Consider the following 25,020-nt stretch of genomic DNA (forward strand, 5'->3'; position numbering starts at 1 on the left):
TCCCCCCCTCAGGCCCGGGAGGGCGCTCCACGCTCCATCCGCAGACGCCTGCTTGCCTAGCTGCTCCTCCCCTCCCCTCCCCTTTTCTCCCCTCCCCTCCCCTCTCCTCGCTTCTCCTCCCCACGCGCGGCCTCGAGCCTGGCCCGACAGGGGGAGGGGAAAAGAAAGGGGGGAGGCTGGGGAACTGCCCCATCTCCCCGGCTTCTTCTCCCCCCGGGCCAGCCTGGACTCCCCAGAGTTCCAGGGAGCCCCATCTTCAGCAAAGTTCACCCAGACGCTGCAACTTGAGGGGTAGCCTCAGAATCATCTCTCTCTCTGGGTCTGAGGGATTCCTCCACTAAGAAATTAGTGTATACGTGGGTTCTGCGGATGGAAGGGGCTCCCAGACCCCATCTGTCCCTCTCATCTTCCCTCTCCCAGCCTGGAATCCCAGGGCATCTCATCATCTCCCCCCACTCCCATCCCTCCATTCCCATTCAACTTTCCCTTCCTTTTTTCTCATTCTTCTTTCTTTTCTCTTTTCTCTTCCTTCTTCCTTCCCTTTTCTTATCTCTTCTTCACTGTCTCCTCTTCTCATATTCTTCACTTTCCCCCTTCTCTTTTCTCCTTTCTCCCTTTCCCCTTTCTCACTTTACTTTCCCCCCTTCTCTTCACTTTCCCTCAAATCCTCTCTCCTCTCCTCCAGTCCTTCTTCTTTTATTCTACTCTTCGCTATCTTCCCCAGCTACTCTTCTTCCTCTCTCTACTTTTTTCTACTGTTCTCCCTTCTTTCCTCTCTACCTCTCTATCCTTTTCCTTTATCCTGATCCCCCCCTTACCCCTCCCTCTTTTCATCTATCTTTCCTTCTCCTCCTAGTTTGCCCTCCTCAGTCTTCTACAACCACAGTAGGCCAGGATCCTACATCGGCGGGGTGAGCAAAGGTGTGTCTTCCGGCTCACAATCGGTTTGGAGTATGTGGAAAGAGAACGCTGAGACCATTTCTCCCAGGGGAGAAAGGAGGCCAGACAGCAGTACCGTTTCTCTAGGGATGAGGGTTATATAAGCGCTTGGGCTACGACCTGGAGCGTGAAAGGGACATGCATGCTGTTAGAGCCTGGGGTTCACGTCCTGAGGCCTGGGCTAACCACGTGTAGAGAAAGCTGGCCTTCGGCTAGCAGCGATCCCGTATGTCTACCGCCACCAATCAGGCTTCAGAAGCCGTTCTGGATTCCCTCGCTGCCTCAACACAGGCAGGGACCTACAGGGCTTATATCTGCGTACTTCGACTGGATTCCGCAGTGGGTGGGTGAGGAGAGCTGTGGGACAGGTGACCAGAGCCCACCATTCGGGGCTTCCACAGAGCATTACATCCCGGCACCTGCTAACCGGTACTCAGCTCTGGAATTAGCCCTCGATCCATTCCCAGCCTCAGCCTCTGCTCCGCCTCACTTCCCAATCACCTCTCAGTCCCTACCTTCCCCCCAGTCTCAGTCTCTGATTCATCTTTTGCTCCTGTTCCAGCCCCAGCCCAAATAGCCGAACCCTGCACCAGTCCCAGTCTCTGTCCTAGTCTCTGCCCAGGTCCTTTTAGTCTTTGCCCCAACCCCAGCACCGATCCCTATACCCGTTCCAGCCCAGTCCTAGTCTCTGCCCAGGCCCTTTTAGTCTTTGCCCCTGCCCCAGGCCCTGATCCAAACCCAGCCCCTGCTCCTGCCTCTGTCTCAGTCCCAACCTCCTACCCCTGTCCCCTCCTCTCTGCCCTGGATCCAGCCCGAGATATTGCCTCGGCTGCAGTTGGGATGTTTCTAGCTCTGCAGACAGTTGGGTCAGAAAAAAGTTGATTTATCTCCAAGGAAAATCCTCAAGTCTCTGCCTCTCATCACACTCCCCCCCCCTTTTTTTAATGTATTCCTCTACATATATAAACACATTCTCGCATGCATATATGCCTCCACACACATACCCAGGCACCAAAGACCCTTTGGATTGTGACAGTTTCCTCTGCTCTCTCTTCCGGGAAGGCCAGGCCAAGGACGGGTCAGGAAAAGTTTTCCAGCAGCGGAATCATCTACCCGAGGTGGGGAGAAAGTGGGGAAAATAAACCATCATAGAGATAGGAATAGACAGCCCGCCTCTCGGGACTACAGGCGAGCAGGCTAGGTTCTCTGGCTATGGAGGGCGGGGGCGGGGGCGGGAGGTATCCCTTTCAGGTGACGCAGCCCCGAGCGCATTATGGAAGACCCTGTGAATTCGGCCTGGGGGCCCGGTCCTTTGCTGTTGTCTATGCACACATACATTCATACACAATACGTGTTCGCACTTCTGCGTTGTGCTCATCTGTGCTTAAATCCACAAAAGGATAGTGGAGTGTGGTGGACTATTTCTCAATGGTGTAGCTTAAAGCTACTGGTGTCAAACCGACCCTTCTCGCCCTTCACCTTCAGTTTAGCAATCTAGAAGCGGTTGCAATGGGCTGGAGAATGGCAGAAAAGCCAGTTAGTGTAACTGTCTCCCATCCTGGCCGTGGAAATCGGAGTCCTGAGTTCCGGTCCGGTTCCAGGCTACCTGACTGCTGCGAATCAGGGTGCTTCTCGGTACGAACCTTCTCTTCTCTAGTTTTTCCAAAGTTTCGAATCATCATCTGGTTAAACTATGGCTGTGTGACCTGGGGATGCCAATTCCCATCTCTGATTTCGAGATTTCAGCGTAAAAAATGGAACGAGGGCATAGAGACTATATCTACTTTTAGGAGATTGCGGTGAAAAAAGTACTTTGTCAAGGCGCTGTAGAAATGCTAACTATTATTATTACTTGGTCATTCAACAACCACTGATTATTCATCCGCTTTGAACTGAGGATTTAAGGAAGAAATTGAGTTTGAGGTCCTAAGGAAGGCTCTGCATCATGAAATAAAGGCAAAATATGATGGGTACAATGGGAGATATTGATAGAAGACAATCAAAGAATACTGCCTAGAGGTGGCGGCATTTGAGCTTTATATTAAGGATGGGAATTTTTCAATAAGTGAAGCAAGGGCTGTATTGTGAGGGAAGGCAGAGAAGGAGAAAGTAGGGGAATGGTGAAGAGTCCAGTTTGGCCAAGGTGTATCCCAGAGGGGATAAACTAGTAAATTAGGATAAGGCTAGTAGTTTGGCACCAGACTATGGTGGCCATTGACCTCCAGGCTGCTGAATTGGACTCTACCCTGTAGGAAACTAGGAGACATTGATAGTGTCAAGGCAGGGGAGGAATTACGGTCAAAACTAGCTTTAGGGAAGATTGGGGGTGGGGGGAGAGATGGGAGAGAATTGGAGGAAAGTTCAACAGTGGGGACGCTAGTTAGGAAAATATTGCAAATAGTCCTGGTGAGCATGGATGAAGTCTACAATAAAAAGAATTCTTACCATTCTACTACTTTGTAGTTTTTAAAGGGTTTTTTTTTTTAATCATCTATCTCATTTGAGCCTCACAATATTCTTTTGAGGAGAAGAATCCATTCTGGGGTTCTGCTAGTGAGAGTGGAGGGATTGGGAATGATTTGAGAGAGGTAGAATATCTAGGGCTTGGTGATTGACCAAATTTCAAACCAAAGAAACCAAAGATGGTTCTCAAATTTTGATCCTTCGGGACCTAGTCCATGGTCTATATCTACCTAGTAGAACCAGTTCGAATCCCAGCTCTGCTCCTATTTAAATGACCCTAAGGCAAATCTCTGAATCTCATTTGAAAAATAAGAGGGTTGGCCTAAATGATCTCTAAGGTCCCTACCAGTTCTAAGGAATCCTATCAAAAGTCAGGATTAGTAAAATCAAGGGGAAGATACCAACTTTGGTTTGGAACATATTGAGTTTGAGATGCCCATGGGACATGTAAGTGTAGAATATAAGGTACTATAATTATGATGGTGTGTTTGTATATGGATGGGAATAAACAGACAATTTGCATGTTGATTATTCACATATGTGTCTGGGTATATGTGCATGATGCGCTGCTTGTATAAATATATATGACATCTGTACATGTGACTGTGTCTGTGAATTTATTTCCATGGTAGTGTTTAGTCCTTCTGCTGAAGTTTAGCTTCCAATTTTTATGAAGACAGTTGCTCCAGGGGGATGAGCCGTACAGACTATGAGGGATTTGAGAGCCGGAACTAAATCGTCTCTAAATTTGTGTCTCCCTCCCCCTTTCAGTTCTTTTCACACAATAGTCACTTAATAAACAGTTGCTGATTTCAAATTGTCCTGAGCTTGAAGCAGAGTCCTGTCCTGGAAAAGCACTATACTTGAAGTCAGACAATCCCCGTTTAATTCCTGACTGTCACCAATTTGGGACTTTGGCCAAGTCACCTATAACCTCTAAGCCCTCCAATTTCCCATCGTTCAAATAGATTCACAAATACCCCTGTACTGCCTCTGCTCCTTCTAGGGCTGTCTTGAAGTCAAAGTGGCAGAGACTGTCATGTATACATTAAGGGGTACATACATATGCATATACATAGATGTGTAGTGTGTGTGTATATATACCCTGTTTGGCTGCCAGAACTAGGAGAGAGGCCAACATTACTGAGGCTAGACGACTGAAAAGAGCCGTGTTCTGATCATCCTGAGTCCGAGGGAACTAAATTCTCCAAATCCTCAATCCCAAGTTTCTGTCCCAGTTAGCCACAGGTGTGGGATTTTTTTGGGGGGAGGGGTTAGAAGGAATGAGAGGTTGGCTGGGGTGAAGGGGCAGGTGTGCTAGACACTCCCTGACTCAGAGATGCCCTTCAATTACTCCCCCCATTCAGTCTCTCAAACCCCCCAGTGGGACTCTGGGAAACTGCAGTTTTTAGAGTGGGAGGGAGGTAGGGGCTTCAAATTTCTGGAGCAATCCCCTTCTCATTTTTGGGCCAGAAATATGGGAACCTCTCCTGAGCAAAGGGGATGCTCTGTCCACGAGTCTTCCCCCATCCCAATTTTCAATAGGGTTTTAGAGGTTTCCAGCCTTTTATTTTTATATTCTTTTTTTTTTTTTTTTTTTTTTTTTTTTTTTTGCTGCACCTCCCCCCATCCCAAATTATTCCTATCCAGACTGCCTCCCCAACTAGAGAGCAAAGACTGGGGGAAGGGATAGGATAGAGAGGGGGGACCAACACTGCCCCTCCTTTATTTAAAGCAACATTTCAAATCTCCACACCTGCTTGGGGAGGGGGTGTCAACTGGATTGTTAAAGGTTGGTCTTTCTCCCTTAAATTTCACCCCTTTATATAGCCCTCCTTCCCTTTCCGTGGCTGACCCTAGCCAAGATCTTATTCCTGCTCATCATCAGTAATAATTATTGCTAATTATTATTAAGCGTTGTTCCTTAGTCCAGGGAGGGGAGTGGAGGTTGGGGTGGGGGGGAGGCAAGTTACGGTTTCCTCCTCTCAGGCTCTCGGCTTTTTCCGCGTTTCTTTGAAAGTTGGATGTTGGAAAGTGGGTGGTTCGTGTTTAAAAAAAATTGGGGGGAGGGAGGGAGGACTGAGATTTCCGAGATCCTGAGCCAAGAAAGAGGGAGAGGGAGAGAGAGAGGGAGAGGGAGTGAGAGAGGGAGTGAGAGAGGGAGTGAGAGAGAGAGAGAGAGAGAGAGAGAGAGAGAGAGAGAGAGAGAGAGAGAGAGAGAGAGAGAGAGAGAGAGAGAGAGAGAAAGAGAGAGAGAGAGAGAAGGAAGGAGGTGGAGGAGGAGGAGGAGAGAGAGAGAGACAGAGAGGAGAGGGAGACAGAGAAGAGACAGAGACAAGGAGAGGAGAGAGACAGCAAGAGGAGAGAGACAAAGAGAGAAGAGACCCAGAGACCCAGAGAAGGATAGAGACGGGGAGCGAGACCGAGGCGGGGTGGGGGGGTGGGGGGTGAACATATGACTCAGTAACTTTGGAGCCGCCGTGTTTTCTCCCCTGCGAACCCGGGAGCCTCCCAGGCCCGCTCGGCATGTATTCGTCCCCGCTGTGCCTGACCCAGGTAAGGCAGTCCCGACTTGGCCCCCCTCCTCCTTCCTCTACCTCGTCCCTGCAAAAATAGTTTTCCAGTTGCAGGGAGAAGGGGCGAGAAAAACACACACACACACACAAAAAGGCGGGATTTCGTCGTCTCCTGCGGCTGCCGGGGCCACGGCTGCCAGCTCTCCGCCCCCCCCACCCCCACCCTAGGGCCTCGATTTTCCGGGGCCAGGTTAAATAAGGAAGGGGGGAGTCCTTTGGGAGGGCTTCCGTACTGTCAGCTCGAACTGGGGGCACTGTTTGAACCGGGACTTCTCAATCCTTTTGGGGAGGGCAAACGGCTGTGGGGTCCCCCTCCTTTTCCCGCGGGGGGGCCTGGGAGCGCGCGGGGCTTTGGGAGGAGGAGGGGGGCTCAGCGCACGTGCGCTGGGAAAAGACTGGGGGATGGGGACGGCGGAGTAATGCGGGGGGGAAAGAGAAGGGGAGGGGGCAGACGGGCTGGGCGCCTTGGCAGAGTGCGCAAAGTTGCAGCGGCTCCAGAGCCGCGAAGTTTGGGGGCCGAGCGCTCCCGAGCGCTGCGTTATACCGGGGGGAGGGGGTTCGTTCTGCTTCTCCCCGCCGGTAACGCGCTGCAGCCCCCCCTCCCCCTCCTTGGAAGGGGGCCCAGGCCGAGAGAGCTGGGCGCGGGCAGCCACTCCACCCCCCCCCCCCTCGCTCCGGACGGGGGGGGGGGGGCAGCTGCTGTGTGTGTCCAAGGGGGACGGGGGGAGGGGGAGGGAGGTCCTGTGCGCTCTCAGTCCTAGCCTCCTCCCCCTCCCCCTCGATCGAGCGCGGCTTCTTATCGCCCGCATCCATTCTGGATTTTCAATTATTGATCAGCGGCCGGCGGCAGGCGCCCGTTAACCCCTGCGGCGCCGCCCGTTCCCTCCTGGGACCCTCGGCCCCACCCTCTGGGAGAGTTGAAGCAGCCTCCCCTCCCCCGAGTGGCCCTGCTTCTGTGACTTGTGCGCCGCTTCTGAAAGAGTCTCGGTTTTTCGTGGCCAGGGCTCCCCCACGTCTCGCCAGCTTGCTGGGCCCCCTCCCTGCGGTGTCCCGGGCCGTGGGCTTCCGCAGGCACTGCAGAGGCGGCGGCCGCGGCTCTGCTTCCCGCTCCCTCCCTGCAGCCAGGCTGGGTTGCCTTCCTCCTCCCCCCTCCCACCTCCAGAGTCTTAGACTGCTCTGGCTCCCAGCCCCCCCCCCCTCAACCCTTTACCATACCATCGTCTGTCCTCACCTCCCTTCATATGAGGGGTAGTCATTTCTCTCCCCTTCTCCCCACAGATGTAGGGAATGAACATTTTCTATCTCAGGACAGAGAACTCAGACCCTATGGTCCCCCTCTACCCCCACCCCCACCTGGGCCCTGTGTCTATTCTTTCTTAACTTGGGTTTTTCTCCCTGGTGCAATGGAAATACAGCCTTGTGAGGAGAGCAAGAGATCTGTATTCTTGTTCTAGCTTTGTATTGACCTTGGGCAAGTAATTTTCCCACTCTATTTCCTCGGCATTAAAATAGATAGAATTATCCCTACCCTGATGACTTTCCAGGGATATAGGGGAGCTCAAATAACAGACTGAAAAGAAAATTGGGAGTAAATATAAGGTATTCTTAGAATTATTCCCTTCTCTGAGTTTCTTTCCATCTGCTTCCCAAAAGTTCATAAAGAAACTGTCCCCCTCAGGATAAGGGGAGCCACCTCTCTTTCCCTTCACCCCTATGGCCTGGATCCCAAGTCTCCCCAGAGCAGAGGAGGAGACATTGTGTAATACCCTTAGGGCTCAAGGAGTGGGCCAGAGGGCCTGGCACAGGGGAGGTGCCCATCAGTCACTCACTCTCCTCTCCTCTATCCTTCACCCCCACTACCTGGAGAGTAGCAGGCCAGGAAAGTCTTCCTTACTTTGCTAAAGGAGAGCAGTCTCTAGACCAGGTCAAGTCCTCCACATATACCTGTAATTCAGGTATACTGCACTATCTCTTGGTCTTTTATTTGTCCATTCCCAAATTTGAGATCTAACACTCATTCCCAACTAGAAGTCTCTTTTTCTTCCAAGCCCCTCAGTTCCCCTGCACAGGGAGTCAAAAGACCCTGAGGCCCAGAGCTAGGATCAAACTCTTTTCTGCCCTCAGCAATACACTAAGCACCTCTTTTCTTCTCACTCCCTGAATTGTGCCCAGCCCAGGGTAACAGAAAGAACCCAGGGAATTAAGAGACCTCATATCTAATCCCAGATCTACCATTGACTCACAGGGTGACCTTTCTGTGCCTCAATTCCCTCAGCTATAAATAAATACTTTAGCCTCCTTACATGTCTCACAGGATTGTGTGAAGATCAAATAATGGACCCAATCATGTAACTGATAAGTATAATGTTGGAAATTGAAACATAAATATGAGTCATATGAGCCTAGTAATCCTCTAGCAATTGGAGTATTTGGGAGAAGAGGAAATCCCACTCCAGGTGGAAGGGACTACTTGGATTGGAGCTTTCTTCCAACTCCAAGATTCCATGATTCTGAGCAACAGTGAATTCCCCATCACTGAGGGTCTTCAGTTAAAGGTTGAACTGCAATGGATCTTACCGCATTCCTACGCAGATATGGTTTGAACTAGGTAAATTCTGAGATCCCTTCCCAAAACATCACCAAACTAGGTAGTGAAAGAGAGAGATAGTTGGATTGGGGATCAGGACACCTCCCCAAGTCACTAAGTAATTTGAAGCAATTTATTTTCCTTCTTTGGTCCTTTAAAAATGAACTCACCATGTCCAACCTGATCCTAACCTTCCACCCCAAAGGTAACTCTCCGTCAAATGGGACAATAGATGTGGAAAGATGTTGGAAAGTAGGAATAGAAGCCAATATAGCCCCGAAATTATTAATCACGTGCTATATGCAAGGCACTGTGTTGAATACAGTGAAATACAGGAAAAAAAAACAAAAAAAAAAAAAAAAAAAAAAAACAGTACCTGTCCTTAAAGAGCTTACATTCTGATAAAGCACTCAAATATATACACAGATCAAATATACTGTATAGTACAAGATAATTTGGACAGGAAGAAAGCAAGGACACAAGGGGCATTCCATAGGAATTTAGCTGATCCTAGAATAAAACTAAAGTTAAAAAGATGGGTGAAAGTGAGGAAAGGTAAAGCAGGACTCATAGGATCTTTCTGATTAACTTTTCTCTGGTTTCCCACCTCTTGTGGCCAGCATTAAAGTACTCCTCTGGGTGGGTGGGTGGGGAAATAAAGGAAAAGGAATTTTTTAGGTTATCTGAGAGAGAAGGATCATCTGAACTGGGCAAGATGGATAGTATGAGAAACATGGGGTAGGGGGATAGTGAAATTTTTAATGAGTATGGAAGGTAATAATACAAGTAATGAAATCTGGGTTGCCTAACTGGAGAATCTCGCTGTACATACATATCCTGCCCCTCAAGAGGTCAGAATTCGAATTCTGCCATTTTGTTCTTTAATATTTCATTTGTAAAAATGAATACATTATAGAATAGCTAGTGGCACCATGGTAAAGTGCTGGGCCTGGAATCAGGAAAACCTGACTCCAGTAGTAGCACTACCTTTCAGGATTGTGAGGATCAAATAAGATTATAATTGTAAAATTCACAGCACAGGGCTGGCACAAGTTTGCACTATATTAATGTTAACTATTATATTATTGGGTTGGCTCCACTGATTTTTAAATTGTCTACCATGTTCGTGTTGCGCTATCAGAAATCCTCAGATAGAATCTGATTTTTCCTACTTGTTCCATGAAATAAGGTTGGGATGAATTCTGAGAAATTCATCATAGCTGGGTTTTAGGAGAGAAATCGTGTTTTCCCTAAGCTTTGCTCAAAGGTAGTAAGCTTAAGACAATGTCTAAGAGAGGGAGTTAGGTCTTTAGGTTTCTGTTAGTTGATCACCTTCCATGTTTTACCTTGAACCAAAGTTATCCTTTGATTTCCCAATCTGATATCCCCAGGCTAGGCTGGATCTCCTAGGAATGAGGGCTCAGAAATCCTTTAAAGATAGAATAGAGGTCCTCATCTCTATCCCCACATTCAACCCAAGCTGAATCAAGTGCATCCCACAAGGAGTCAGGATAATGGACAAGAGGCTCAGGGGTCAAGATCTTTGCCCTGACTCCAGTTAGGATTAATGCCCAGGGGGTCTTTCCTCAACTCAACTCCAAGCAGCTGTTGTGGCATGGACCACACCCTGGGTGATTGTGTATGTGTGGAATTTGGAATCTGGGGCCTCTGAGAGCCAAGGGAGGGAAAGAGGAGGGTACAGGGGACAGATGTCCCTCTTCTGCTCACAGGAAACTATGACTTAGGAACCCAAGGACTAGAGTGCAATTAGGGAAAAAAGAAAGTCCTAGCATCAGTTCCAATTTTCCTATTTAGGAAACCTTTCTTCTGCCACCAACAAGGGAATCTTGCATCATTCCCAGTGCCTGCTGAACCCACCTCACCCTTATACTCAATTAATCCAAAAATTTCATTTTATTATTAGGGAAAATTAAGGTAATCCAGAGAAATTAAGTGCTTTAGAGTTGGAAGAAGCTTTCTGAGATCATCCCACCACCAAGTTTTACAGATGAGTAGACTGAGGCCCCCCCCAAAGTGAGAAGAAAATTGCCTAGGTCATATCAATAGCAAGTGGGAGAGTTTGGACTAGAATCCAACTCTTTTGGGCCTGGACTCTTTTCTTCGACCTGGAAATGAGCTGAGTTGAGAGGAAGCTATTTTCCCTTGTCTTTCTTTTCCCTGGGGCTCGGTGTGTGGTCTAATTTTAAAACCTGTGCCCGACCCAAAATAGATCCCCTTTTAATACAATCCCTGAACCCGGATATGTTTGGGAGAGAAGAGGCCGCCAAGGAGGAGGGCTGGGGAGGGGGGGAATGGCAAGCTGGCAAGCTCTGTAGGTGAGAGAGGCAGGAGCTGGGCACGGCTTCCGGCTCAGGGCTGTGCCAGCTTCCCCAGGGCACTCCTCCTCCTCCCATTCCTTCTCCAGGTGGGAGGGGGGGGGCTCTAGTGCCTGGAGATCAGGGGGTTGATGAATATGTCTCCTTAAGGGCTTTTAGCCTTAGGTCCCAGAGGATTCTGGGAATTGTAGTTGACTGGACTCAAGCATTATTTTTAAACTGTTACTCTTAAGAGGAACTATTTGGAGAGCTGCTACATTACTTCCATGAATCGTGGCCTGGGCTGGGACGAGAGGGGGAGCTGGCGGGGTCTAGGGCCCCGGGATTAGGGCCAAACCCATCTCCCAGCCCAACTACTGCTCCACCCACCCAAGACCGCCACGTTATTCTGTCTTTGGGTCCAAATCCGACTTGGCCTAAAGTTTATTGCTTGGCTTCTCTGGCCCAGAATGATACCAAGGAGAAGTGGAAGCTAAGATGGTTATCTGGGCCTCCCAGGGGGATGGGATCCTCTTTTTAAAATTATTATCATTCGCCCATCCCTCTCACCATTAAAGAGCCTTTCTCTTTTTCTGAACCCTAGAAAATTAGTCTTTTCTTTCATCAAAGAAGCATCATCTTGGCCAAGACCGGCCCCGCCCACCCCCAAATATCCTTTCTCTAGTTGGCAAAGTGGGTAAGAATGCTGGACTCAGATTCAGGAAGATCTGAATTCAAATCCTGCCTCAGGCACTTACTAAGTGTGAGACCAAAAGCAAATCATTTAACCCTTGCCTGCCTCAGTTTCTTTATCTGCAAGGTGGGGATAAAAATAATAATAACACCTATCTTCCAGGATTGTGGTGAGGATAAAATGAGATGCTATTTGTAAAGTGGTATGTAAATGCTTGCTATTATCATCAACACCATCATACTCATTATTACAGGGAAATGATTTCTCTTGTATCCTGTCCCCTAGTAACCCTTTTCTACCACATTACTCCAAGCCATGACTTCCTTCCTTCCTTTAAGATGTTGGGGGGAGGAACTCAGACTGTGTCCCTCTCACCCCTTCCCCTCCTTCCTCTTCCCAATTCCTGGTCCTCCTCTTTCCTTTTCTCTAAGGTGCCATTTATTTATTCAACTATTAGGTACTTCCTGTGGAAAGAAAGGGTGGGAGTGTGGAAGCATATATTTTAGCTAAGGCAGCTGCCTTCATGAAGCTTATTAGTGGTACAATGAACATATTGCACTACCTTTAAGCACATTCATTCTTTCTAATTACCACTGGAATTTCTAGAGTAGGAGACTATTACTTCTACTATAGGGTGATTCCTCCTAACACTGATGGCGTACACCCTTAAAGACACAGATAGCTGTTATGAAATGCACACACACATCTTATCCCTGCCTTCCTTCCACCAGACTTAGACCTGAGAGATGGCAGCTCCCTTCTCCACCTCTCACCTGATGTCTGAGGCTGCTATCCTCCTATTCCTCCAGAGGCCCATCCTACATCTCAAGCTGTCTTTAATGTTGATGTCCTCTTTAGATTTCCCTAAGATCCTATTGAATGACCAGTTAGGGATAGCCCCAGCAAGCTCCTTTCATCCTACTCTCCACCTTTCCTTTCCACTATATTTGGCTTTAGAACCTTTTCCCCACTCCCCCTTCTCTCTTCCAACTTGGTCTCTCCCATACCTGAGACTCAAGGGGGAAAGAGGGAAGTTTCCCCTAAATTCTGTGTCCTGTTTAGTCTGGAAAAGGAAAGATTTTTGAGGAGGAGCTCATCACTGTTTGCATTCGTCTGAAGGGTTGTCATGTGAAAGAGGGATTAAATTGGTCCTGCTGGGCCCCAGTGAGGGGAATTGCAGGGAGGGAGATTTTGGCTGGATATTAAAAAGAATTTCCTAACAATCAGAGCTGTCCAAAAGTGGAATGGGCTGACTTGGGAGGCAGCCTGGAGTTCCTCAGGCAGAAGCTGGATAACCCCTTGTGGTGGGTGTCATCAAGGGGGTTCCTACTTGGGTTGGACTAAGACTAACTACTTTCCTGAGGCCTTTTTCAGCCCTGAGAGTCTAAAGTTCCAGACCTCCAAAGGCATGGGCTAAGATTCATAGACTATCCAAACTGGAAGAGACTATCTCTGATACCATATGGTTCAGTCAAATTTCTTCCATTTTATTTTCTGGCCTCCAACCCTGAAACTGAAGTTCAGTGACTTTACCCACAGTGTGACTTACCCAAAGGAGGAACAATATCCATTTTTTTCTCTCCAATCTCCTAAGAGTTTGAGGACCCTTACAAGACTTAATTCCAATGATGATGATAACAATAAAGTCACATTGTAAACAAGTGGCAGATTGCAAATCAATTATTTATTATTCCTTATCACCCTGAAGAATTTAACATTGAAAACATCCCTTTATCCCCTCCTGTGCCTTAGACCCCCATCCCCCACCCATAAGTTTCCCAACATCAAGAGCAAGATATTCCAGAATCTTTAGCTCTCTCTTGAACCCAGAAAAGAAACTGAATATTGGACTCGGGCAATACAGAAAGGCAAGTCCTTTTAACCCAATAAACTGTGTTGTTGGTTCGACAGGGAACATCAATACTTTTCAGAAAAGTAGAGATGGTTTTCCCTTTATCTCCTCAGCCAAGGAAATTTGGTTTGAGGATGAAAGTTTGGGGCACACTTGGCCCTCTGCATCATATTGGACAATAGAATTGCCCTAATTATCCTCTGAGGTTCCTTCTAATTCTTAAATACTGGGATTCTATGATACAATGTAGCAGGTATCTTTTACTTTGAGCTGAATATCCTAGCCTGGGGGTGAGCTTCCTTGATCCTAAATAGTGAAAATCACTCTCAGTCTTTTGATTAAGGACAGGTGCTTATGTTAGGGCACAGACTGGGGTCAGGGTAACAGTTTAGGGTTAAGGTTAGAGATTAAATGTTAGAGCAGGGTCAAGGCTTAGTCTGGGATCAGGACTGGGGGCTTAGTCTGGGTCTAGGGTCAGGGCAGAAGAACAGGACTCCATCTGAGACTGTGAAACAGGGGAAAAAAAAAAAAAAAAAGCTAATTGCATGACTGAGAAAATCTCGCCTATATCTCTAGAGACTTGCTTTGGTCAGTAGGGAGAAAATCCATGCCTCTAATCAGGAAGATAATGCCGTTGCTTTCTGGGGGCCCCCAGTGACCTTACAGAGCAAGTATGCACATGGCTGGGCCACTCTCAAAGTGGGGAGTAGGGAAGGGGATTTGTGAAATAGTCCCGGGCTTCTCCTTCTGAGCAGGGACAGTCCCAGAGCCCAGCCCTGGTGTTGCTGCTGCTGCCCATGCTCAGTGATAGCCTAGTAAATCATGGTGGGCATTCTGGCCAAGTCAGCATTCTGTTCTCTATCACCCTGGGTCACGTGCAACCCTGAGCCTCCTGCCTTGCATCAAAGGGAGCCGAAAACTGCTTCCCTTTAACCTTCTCCTCTGATTCTCCCTCTGTGTAGAGGCTGGGAGCCGGGCAGTTTGGCAGGGTCTGCCAGCTCCCTCTACAACACACACACACACATTGAACTCACACATATGCTCAAAATACACACTCGTATCCCCTAACTCAATGCCATATATAAACATACACATTAACCCCTTCCTACACTCAGACAGACTTACACATACACACACACAAACTGAACTCACACATACAAAAACACACACACTTAAACATACACATTATCCACTTTCTATATACAGACCTATACACACACACACACACACACACACACACACCCCACTTTCAGAATCTCAAAGTTGGGAGGATTTAGAGAAATGATCTAGTCCAATTCCTTTATTTCACAGGAAGAAAAACTGAGGTCTAAAGAGGGACATAACTTGCTCAGGATCACCCATAGAGTCATTGTCAAGGGCCCGTGCTCCCATTTCAGTAATTATCCCAGCTAGGGGTGTGAGCAATCCCCAACTCTCTTTCCATTCCCTGTATGCTACTAATTTAGGAGCCCATCTCTCAGAAATACTAGATTGGAAGTGGAGGGAATGGCTTTGTCCTGTGCAAGCCCAGAGCCCTGACATCACCTTACAACATCTTGTTGTGGTCAGGGTTTCCTTCCTCCTTTTGACTTGTTTTACCCTGAGCTCTGTCCAAGGGCTCTGCCCCCATCACTATTTCTCCCCCCCCCCTCCCCTTCTCCATTGGAGAAGAATGGGTTGGAGAGAATGAGAGGACACCAGACTTATCTGTTCTAAACTGAGAGAGTGGAAATCCTTGGTGAGAGGGTGGAAGCAATTCAGTTCGACAAACATCTATTGATAGGAAGGCTAGAATCTGTTTCGGGGATGGTGGGATCTTGTGAAGAAAGCTGAGAATCCTTTGAGAATGGCTGAGTGGCAGTGTCCCTTTGAGAATGTTTAGAATCCTTTTCAGAGATGATGAAATTCTATGAAAAAAAATGGCATCCCTACAAAAAGGATGAAACTCTGAGAAAGGATGTAGCTCTTTGAAAAAAGACTCCTTTGTAGAGGGAATGGAATCCTGTGAGAAAGTAGAAAAGGTGCCATTCTTATCTAGTAAATTAATTACCATATTTTGTATATCAAAGTTCCACATTTAAAAATTTAAATTGCCCAAGTCCTTGAAGGAGACCCCAGCAGAGGCATAGACTGCAGTGAGCTATCCACAGTCTCTCATTCCCACTGAGAAACTGCAGCTTGAGTCTGGAGTGGGCTGGGCCTCATTGCTTAGGCCTCCAGGTTTGAATTAAGGCAGGATCTTCAGCCTCTCCTCCTGCCTCGTAGGTAGGAAGTTGAAGGTGAAGAGCCCAAATCCAGGAAGCTGGGAGGTTGGGAAGAGCATTAGTCATCCTCTTCTAAGTTTGCAACTTGAGGAAATTGGTATTACCCCTATCAGAAACAGGAAAGTTAGGAGGAGGGATAAATCTAAGGTGAAAGAAAGAGTTCAGTTTTGAACATGATGAGTTGAAGATACAATTGGAAATTTGACACTGGAACTTAAGGGTGGGAGTAAGGAAACAGGGAAATCATATCATCCTAGAGTGCCAGAGCAGAAAATCATCTGAAATCATAGAACCCCAAACATCAGAACTAGAACCAGTTGGACTTTTCCTAACCTCCAAAATATTTGAGTACCTCATATATTGTTTTCTATTCATTTTTCAATTGTTTCCAACTCTTTGTAACCTCATTTGTAGTTTTCTTGGCAGAGATATACCCTAGGGAACTGCCATTTCCTTCCCCAGCTCATGAGAAAATTGAGGCAGAGTTAAGTGACTTGCCCGAGATCACATAGCTAGGATGTGTCTGAGGCCAGATTGGAATTCAGGAAGATGAGTCAGATTCCAGGGCTGGAGTTCTACCTACTATGCCACCTATTGCCCAGGCACCCCATTAGTCCCTTGTAAACTGTAAGCCTTATTCCTGTGATAATGATGATGCTAAGTGATAATAATAATAATAACTCCTAATTACCCAGACCACTCCTTACGTCCACTTCCTGGCTTCCTTAAAGTCTCAGCTAAACTTCCACCTTCTGAAAGAAGCCTTTCCCAGTGCTCCTTCAATTGTTCCCAGTTCATTCTGTATATATCTTGTTTGTACATGGTTGTTCTATTTGCATGTCAATTCTCTTTGCATGTTGTCTGTGAGCTCCTCCAAAGCAAGGGCGGTCTTTGGTCTTTCTTAATATCCCTGGTGCTTTAGAATAGTGCCTGGCACCTAGAAGGAGTTTAATAAATGCTATTTGACTGGTTGACTCCTAAGGGCACTTTACAGTTTATTATTATTATCCTCATTTTAGCCCTCAAGGGTACATGGTTCAGATACATTCCTTACCCATTTTACAAATGAGTAAACTGAGGCTGAGATCTAGGGGACAATTAACTTCTATGTTGAATGGGTGATGTCCTACTTGTCACCATCCTAGCATGCTCCGAGCCCTAGATGATCCAGAGAGGCAGAAACTAGAGATCTTGGGCTGAGTCTTGGGGAGAACTAGTCCAGGCTGTTGACCTTGGAACAGTGGAACCCGGGACTGCAGTCCCACATCCGCCCCTGGCCCAGCCGGTTGGAAGGCGGTTTATTTCCCCAGCCAGAGCCAAACACAGCTGCCAGGGAGGCTAGGGCCTGGGGGGAGGGGAGAAGGGTGGAGGAGGAGGAGGAGGAGGAGGGGCCACATTGTTCCAATTCAAACTGACCCCCAGAGGAAATAGGGTAGGGATCTAGTGGCAGGGGGAAGCATTCTGGGATGATGGCTTTACCTGAGTGTGAGACACCCAGATACCGGCTCAAGGGCTTTAGAAGCCTGACTCGCAGGCAGGATTAGCACTTCCTACTCAGCTCTCTAAGCACTGTTCAGATTCAGTCGGGTCTCTAAACACAGGGAGTGGCCCCGGGCAGGGGAGGGGGTGTGGAGAGGGAAGAGAGTAGGAATCATTCTCTAATATGCAGAATACAAGTTCTCCCCCTTTCCCTTCCCCCAGGGCCCTTCCTACCTCCAAACCTTTCAAATCCTCGGATGATTTGGTTTAAAATGAAGCCTGCAAATTTATGCAGAATGGAAGGCAAATTAAGGAGGTTAGTAGGGATTATATGAGAGCCCAGGACTACCATACTTCCCTCTCTCCCTTTCCTCCTCCCCCCCCCAAAAAAAAACCTATTTCAATTTAGTGTGACTGATCTATCTTGCCCAATTTGGCTTGCTCTTGGTCTAGACTGGCCTGCAGCATGAGTCAACAAGACTATTTTGAAGAGTGAAGTCTCCACCTCTTAGGTACCCCTATGATGACCTCTCACAGGGAACCCCCAATCCTGACAAAGTCCCACCCTGTCCTCCAAAATGCCCCATCCCCCCTTTGACCTCTTTCCTGATTTGAAGGAACCTTTCTATCCTGCCAAACTCCAGTTGACCAACCCTTCTGGGCAGACTTTAGATGGGCAGCCAAAATATTACACTCTCTAATACAGCTACCTTCTCCTTCTCTCTGTCAGCTAGAAACAACAGTTAATAAATCAATCAATAAGCATTTATTAAGCACTTATGGGCCAGGGGCTGAGCTAGTTGCTGGGACTACTAAAACAAAAGTGGGACATCCACTCCCTTCAAAGAGTTTATATTCTATTGGGGAACACAAGTTAAAAACAAAGGCCATAGAGATAAAGATGGGACCCAAGATTTTTTTGATATAAGGAAGTCTTTCTACCAATTCAAGTCGCCATCTTCTCTATAACTTAATAGTCTTAGAGAGTTCTGTAGAGCCCTTAGATATTAAGTGACTATCCAGAATCCCACAAGAAAGCAGTATGGTATCAGAGTCAGAATTTGAACTTAGCTGTTCTTGGTTCCTCCTACAACATTTTGCCTTTCAAATATAGGAGAGATACAAAATAGATACAAAGTGTTTGGAGAAAAGGGATACCATGGGTATCAATGGTCAAGACTAATAAGCCATGAAAATCAAGAAAGGGTTCGGTTCTATAAGGAGATAATATTTGAATTGAACTTCAAAAGGAACTGGAGGTTCCAAGACTTAGAAGTGAGGAAGGAGAGCTTGGGAGTAAGGTAGAAGCAGATAGACTGTGCAAAGATCTGGGAGTGAGAGACAAATTCACTTTGTAGGAGTATTAGGGAGTAGGCCAGCTTGACTGAAACCAAGAATGTATGTATAAACCTGGAAAAGTGGTCTAGAACCCCACTAGGAAAGGTTTTAAATGCTAGACAAGAAGAAATTGTATTTTATCCCAGAGGTAATAAGGAGCCATTGGAACTTTCAGAGCAGTAGAGTGACACGGTCAGGCAAATCAGCAGCTGTTTGGAGGATAGATTGGAAAGATTGGAGATATGGAGACCAAAATTAGGAATTTACTATAGTAGTCTAGACAAGAATCAAGGGGATTCTGAATGAGGGTAATTGTGGTATGAGTGAAAAAAAAAAACTTCTTAATTGCACATGTTTAAGCTATATCAGATTGCTTGCTGTCTTGGGGAGGGGGAAGGCAGGAGAGAGGAAGAAAAGTTTGGAACACAAGGTTTTTTGCAAAGGTGAATGTTGAAAACTATCTTTGCATGTATTTGGAAAAAATATACTATAAATTTTAAATATATAAGATACATTGAATATATATGGGGTATATTTATATGTGTATATAAATATATAAAATACTATAAAACACTTAAAAAAAAAAGACTTCTTAACTTGAAGGGAAAAATAGTGTTACCCTTTTCAGAAATAGGAGAGTTAAGACTTAGAGATAAGTTCAAAGGGAAAGAAAATTTTGAGTTTGAGATGCGTATGGGACATCCAAATGGAAATGTCTATCTTGCAACAGGAGCTGAGGGTGGGAAGGTACAAGGAAATCATATCATCCCAGAATGCCATAGGAAAAATTAGTCTGAGAATATAGAACCCCAAATGTAAAACTTGGAAGGCATTTGAGATGATAGAATGATAGCGCTAGAAAGCATTTAGAACAAAGGAATATCCCATACCTGGGAGGAATCTTATAGATCATCCTCCAGAGCTTCTTAACTAGAGATAAGGAAACTGAAGTCTAGATATTTGCCCAAGGTCACACAAGTGGGTCTGTGGCTGAGGTTCTCTTTAAAATCCCGCCTAAGCAAGGATCTCACACACCAAAGAATCCTGTTTCCATGGTGGCTTCCAGACCCTCCCCCACCCCCTGCATTCCTCCTTAATTAGAACTCTCAGCCAACTCTCTCCCCCTGCTTTGTGGCTTCTCCATGGGGAATTTTTAATCCTGGCTGTGGCTTTCTACAGTCCCCCTCCCCAGCTCTTCCCCACAACCCCCAGCCCTTAACTTGTATATAAGGTGCCCAATTCGGAGGGGTGGGGAAGAGGACTTTAGTACCATTAAACCTGGATTCACCTTCAAAGTGGTAACATCAAAAAAAATTCCAATCAACAAACAGATCATTCTCAAATCCCTTCTGGTGAACTTGATAAATACCATCTAAGAGTGCTATATATTTATATATTTTGGGCATCCATCCTAAGGATACTGAATAGGCTCCTTCCTTTCAGGGGATTTTAGAGATAGAATTTTTTTTTCTTATTTAAAAATTATTTAGATTTTGTTTTTCTATACATATGTGTAAAAGCAATTTTTAATATTCGTTTTAAAAACTTTGAGTTCCAAATTCTCTCCCTTCTCCCTCCCTATTCCCCCTCATTGAAAAGACAAGCAGTTAGATTTAGGTTGTATGTGTGTGGTCATTTGAAACGTTGATGGAAGGTACCTTAAAGATAATCTAGTCTAAACCCCACATTTTATAGTTGGAGAAGCTGAGGCAAAGAGACAGGAAGTATATTGTCTAAGTCTCAGTGAGTGACTAGAAACCTGGTCTCTTGAATTCCAGTTCAGGGCTCTTTTCTCTGTACTGTACTTGCTGTCTCAGCTACCAAGGAGTTTCCTTTTCCAAACTATGGATTGGTTATAAGCCAGCTGGGAGACACACACGTGGCTCCACCCCACCCCCAACCTCTATTGCCCTCTGGGAGGTGGAAGAGGCTTCCAGGCTCAAAACTGGGTCTGGATTTTCCTGTCTCAGACGTCAGCCAGCAATGACTTGAGTCAGATCCATAGGAACAGGAGGTGCCTGAATTATTACTTGGAATTCTGATGTGTGGAACGGATTTGGAGGAGGGCTAGCATTCTGGAAGATGAGATTTTTTTCTCCTCATCCTTATTCCTGGAGTATTCCACTGAAAGGAACTTCCCAGTTCCCTTCTTCTGGATCACCTGCAGTAAGCTTCCTCCTTGCAAGTTTCAGAGGTGTTAAATCATGCCTTGTGTCATTGGCATAGAATCTGGGAAACCAGAGTTGGAAGGAAAGTCCCTTTCTAGTAGTCCTGAAGGAGTGGCCAGACAGTAAGGGCTTGAAGATCTTTGAACCTACCATTTCCCAAGACAATCCTATCCCCTTTTCCAATAGCTCTGAATCAATAGGAAGTTTTCCTTCTCTATCTCTCTAGGACTTCTGTCTGGAGCCCTAATTCCTCTTCCATTTGACAATCCTTCAAACACTTGGAAGACAGCTCCCCTGTCATCCCTTCTGCCCTGCCCTAACCTGCCCTCTCCTCCCCTTCCTCCAAATTGACAGCACACAAGTAGCAGAAACCTTAGAATCCCAAACTCAGAATGTCACTGCCAGGAGGGATCTAAGAACATAGACCATAACATGGCAAGGGTGGAGAGAAGTGCGAAATTCATCTTGGCCAACTGCTGCTCAGTTTATTAAAAATGAGAGCCAGTAGGACAGTGAATTGCCTATCAACTTCTTCTTTGGAGAGTCTACTCTTCCTTTCAGCTATATCAGGGAGTCAGAGAATGGGGTCTTTCTCTGTTTTCAAGTTTCTGGCTTCAGAGACTACCTAACTTCCTTTGCCAGCAGTCCCAGGAGAAGGACTCTGTTCTCTACCTCCAGAGCAGGGAGAAGTGAATTCCAGAGCCTGCTTCTTCTCCTCTCACCTGACCTGACCTCCCCTGGGACTGGAAAGAGAGGGAGGGATTTGAGGCGTGTGGATCAGTTATCCTGTTATTTGTCTTTCTTCAGTGAGTGCCAGGATGGGTCACCACTGACGCTCAATCCCCCAGGGCCTGGCCCTTCACCAAAGCCTCCTCAGGCTGTGTTCTTGGAGAGCCAGTGCCAGAGGAGAGGTCCCAAAGAAGGAGATAGGGGAGAGGCAGAGGAAGCACCCAGGACCCCATCGTCTCCTCCTCCAACCCCAAGACTCACAGCTTGAGCTGCCCTGGCCTCTTCCTCTATGTGCCCTGAGTCAGAACTCAGTCAAGAGCATAGTAAACATGGCTATAGACTGGAGGTAGATATTCATTGAGGGAATGGATGTCTAATAAATAGGAGGACTTAATCAAGATGCCAACAAGTATATATGAAACACCTACTAGGTGCTAGGCCCTCTGCTAAGGTTCATAAGAGAATTAGGGGTTAGTTAGGAAGTTAGGGGCTCAATGAGAGGAGGGTAGGGGCTCTCAGCGACCGAGGGGGGCTCTGAGTTTAATGGAAGCTCAGTGAAGGGGTTGATGACTCCATAATAAGGACAGACAGATAGAACATTGGGCTTGGAAACAGGAAAAGTCATTTTCTTGAGTTCAAATCTGACCTCAAACACTTATAAGTTGTGTGACCCTGTTTGCCTGAGCTCTGTCCCATGTAAAATGATCTGGAGAAGGGAATGACAAAAACTCCATATCTTTGCCAGAAAGACCCCAAATGGGGTCACAGAGAACCGGACACCAAGTGGACAACAGCAGGAGGAGGGAGGTGGAGGCTTAAATAGATAGGATCATAACTGCTTTTACTTAGACAAACACAGGGATCTCAAAACATCCAAGCACCCTACCACCCCCTTGGTTGTGTCCTGGGACCTGAGACCCTGATCCCATGTTTCTGGCTTGGTCATATACAAACTCCATATCTTATCAATGTCCTGGTGTAGGGGGAGATAAGAGGCCTGTGCTTAAAGCCACCTGATCAGGCACAAGCGTCACCTCCTCCACTGCTCAGGCCTAGGACACTGTGATTCCATCTATCAGCCCTCTCACCACCTCTTTTCCTCTACACTCCCTTCATCGAGGTGGGCAGTGGGAAGATAAGAGGAAAGATGAATAGAGAGCGGTCATTTCAGCCTAGGAACCCCTATCCCCAGGCTGGCCTGTCCCCCCTGCTTTCTTATAAACCATCCCCATTTCCCCTGCAGTCCTGAAGTTGGATCCCAGCACCCAAATTAGCCATCTGAAATAGGGATTTATCCTGGCTGTAAGTTTTTCTCAGCTCTGTGATCACAGCCAAGTTACTTAACTTTTCTAAGCCATGGTGACAAAACTATCGAAAGCAAAAGAAATACTGGATTCAGGATCATAGAGTTAGAACAAGAATAAATATTAGAGGCCAGTGAATCTGACTGCCTCGTCAGAATTAAAGATGAAGAAACCGAGGTTAGTAACTGTCTGAAGCTGGATGGGAACTCAGAGATCTTCACAATGCCAAATCAAGTCCAGTGCCATGTGGCTGTCTTAAAGTCCCTCCTTCTCTCCCTCTCACCCCAAACTCAGACTGGGCTTTTGTCCTAGTCCTACCATTGACTCATTGAACATATTCCTTCCCCTTTCTGGACCTTATCTGTCAACTTGGATGAAATATTCTAGGTTCCTTTCCAGCTCTAACAGTCTGAGTTTCTTTCTCTGACTGTATTGCTATTGGGGAAGGAGAGGGGAAAAAAGAGATGGAATAGGGAGTCTTCAATGTTGGCCAGAATATAGGAAGAGGGGCAGTAATTTACCACCTAGAAGGGCAGTGGATACATTGGAGAGGACCCTTTACTGGATTCTATTTCCCAGATTTACCCCAGACTGCTTGGGTGATTTGGGACCAATTACTACTTCTTTTTTTTTAAATAATAGTTTTTATTTCCAAAATATATTCAAAAATAGTTTCCAACATTTACCCTTGCAAAAGCTTGTGTTCCAATTTTTTCTTCCTCCCTCCACCCCACCTCCCTCTTTTAGACAGCAAGTAATCTAATCTATGTTAAACATGCATAGTTCTTTTATACATATTTCCAATTATCATGCTGTACTAGAAAAATTAGAATAAAAAGGAAAAAATGAGAAAAAAAAAAGAGCCAGCAAACAACACAAAAAAGGTGAAAATACTAGTTGTGATGCACATTCAGTCCCCACAGCCCTGTCTCTGAGTGCAGATGGCTCTCTCTATCACATGTCTATTGAAGACCAATTACTTCTTTAACTTGCTCTGTCAAATGAGAGGATTGTACTCTATGATCCTCAAGCTCCCTTCTTCTAACCAGGATTTTGTGACTGTCTCTCCCCTCCTTCTTTCCTTATCTTCTTAAAAAAAAAGGCTCCTACAATCAGACTCCGTAGAAGTTTAAACCTGGAAGAGGTCTGTGCTGGGCTCCAGCAAGTCTGGAGCTCTCAAAGATTTTCTTTCTCGAGTCCCCCCACCTTCTACAGTGTGCTTGTCCCCACTTGACTTTAGGGTGATGAGAACTTAAACCACCCTCCTTCCACCTGCCACACTATTCAGAGCTCTTGGCCCGGACTTGTCTTTTCTGCAGGGTCCCCCTACCCTGCCTGAGTCTGATGGCAAAGTCACCTTGGCCAGTCCCCAACTTTTCTGAAAAACAGCTGTATTTTCTTCAGCCTAGGTGGTGAAAGTGTCCAGGAACTCAGTTCAAATCCTACCTCAAACACTTACCAATGTTGTAACCTTTCTTATGTGTGAAATGGGGATAATAATGGCACAGAAAGTTGTACTGAGGATCCATATGCTTTAGGCAAACCTTAAAGATGCATATAACTGATAGTTATTGTCATTATTATCACCTTGCCACCCACCCAAATTCTCCCTATGTGGTCCCTTCTCAGCTCTAAATCTAATAGCGTGGGGATCCTAATATCATGGATTTAGAGATCCTCCCTGCTCTCTTTCCTAGTGTTCAAGGCTGAGAGCCATGGGTAGGGCAGTGAAGTTGTGCCTCCTGGTAGGGATGCCAGGAAAGGCAGAGGTGAAGCCCCAAAGGATTGGAAATCAGGTGACCTGGATTATGTCCTCCATGTCACATATTCCCTGTGACTTTAGGCAAATTGGTAATTTCTTTGGATCCGTTTTCTCCTCTCTAAAGTGAGAGAATTGGACAAGATAATCTGTGGGGGTCCTTCCAACTTTAAATGTCTTGATCCAGACACTGGCGAGGGAGAATAGCAAGCTTGGGGTGGGGATGGCTTTGTTGAAAGCCTGGAGAATGGTGACAGGGGCTGGGGAGTCAGAGAAAGGGATCGCTTCTCATCTCTGCATCATTTTAAATAGCTCATTTTTTTCTTCCATCTCAGGGCCCCAACAACAGTAACTTACACATGAGGGGAATCCCAGGTAGCAAGGAGGGTAGCCCACTTGGGCATTCTGTGCCCTCCCCATCCCTGCCACTCACATCCCCAATCCTATCTTCCTCCCCCACTGGCCTAGCCCAGCTGGCACCAAGGAGAAAGGAGTGGTAAAGGAGGCCAGAGGCTATATTAAGAACTTCTCTATTCGGGGGAAAAATTGACAG

General features: G+C 46.5%; 1 protein-coding gene and 1 long non-coding RNA gene across 10 annotated transcripts in view; one reads left to right on the forward strand and one right to left on the reverse strand.

Annotated features, from left to right (window-relative positions):
* LOC141564636 (uncharacterized) overlaps positions 1-2,047 on the reverse strand; it is a 37,703-nt gene extending 35,656 nt beyond the window's left edge. The window contains exon 1 of the long non-coding RNA XR_012488671.1: positions 1,944-2,047. This is a non-coding gene — a long non-coding RNA (uncharacterized LOC141564636). The remainder of the gene's footprint in view (positions 1-1,943) is intronic.
* NFIC (nuclear factor I C) overlaps positions 1-25,020 on the forward strand; it is a 132,885-nt gene that overhangs the window by 880 nt on the left and 106,985 nt on the right. For 5 of the 9 annotated variants that reach the window (XM_074307266.1, XM_074307285.1, XM_074307305.1 and 2 more), the window contains exon 1: positions 5,467-5,958. The exons of the other annotated variants lie outside the window; for them this stretch is intronic. In XM_074307266.1, coding sequence (XP_074163367.1) covers positions 5,929-5,958 — 30 coding nt within the window. In that variant the 5' untranslated portion in view covers positions 5,467-5,928. Of the gene's footprint in view, positions 1-5,466; positions 5,959-25,020 lie in introns of those variants that run through there. 9 annotated transcript variants of the gene reach the window in all.

This window comes from Sminthopsis crassicaudata, chromosome 1 (genome assembly GCF_048593235.1).
Source record: "Sminthopsis crassicaudata isolate SCR6 chromosome 1, ASM4859323v1, whole genome shotgun sequence".
In the NCBI taxonomy this organism is placed as follows: Eukaryota; Metazoa; Chordata; class Mammalia; order Dasyuromorphia; family Dasyuridae; genus Sminthopsis; species Sminthopsis crassicaudata.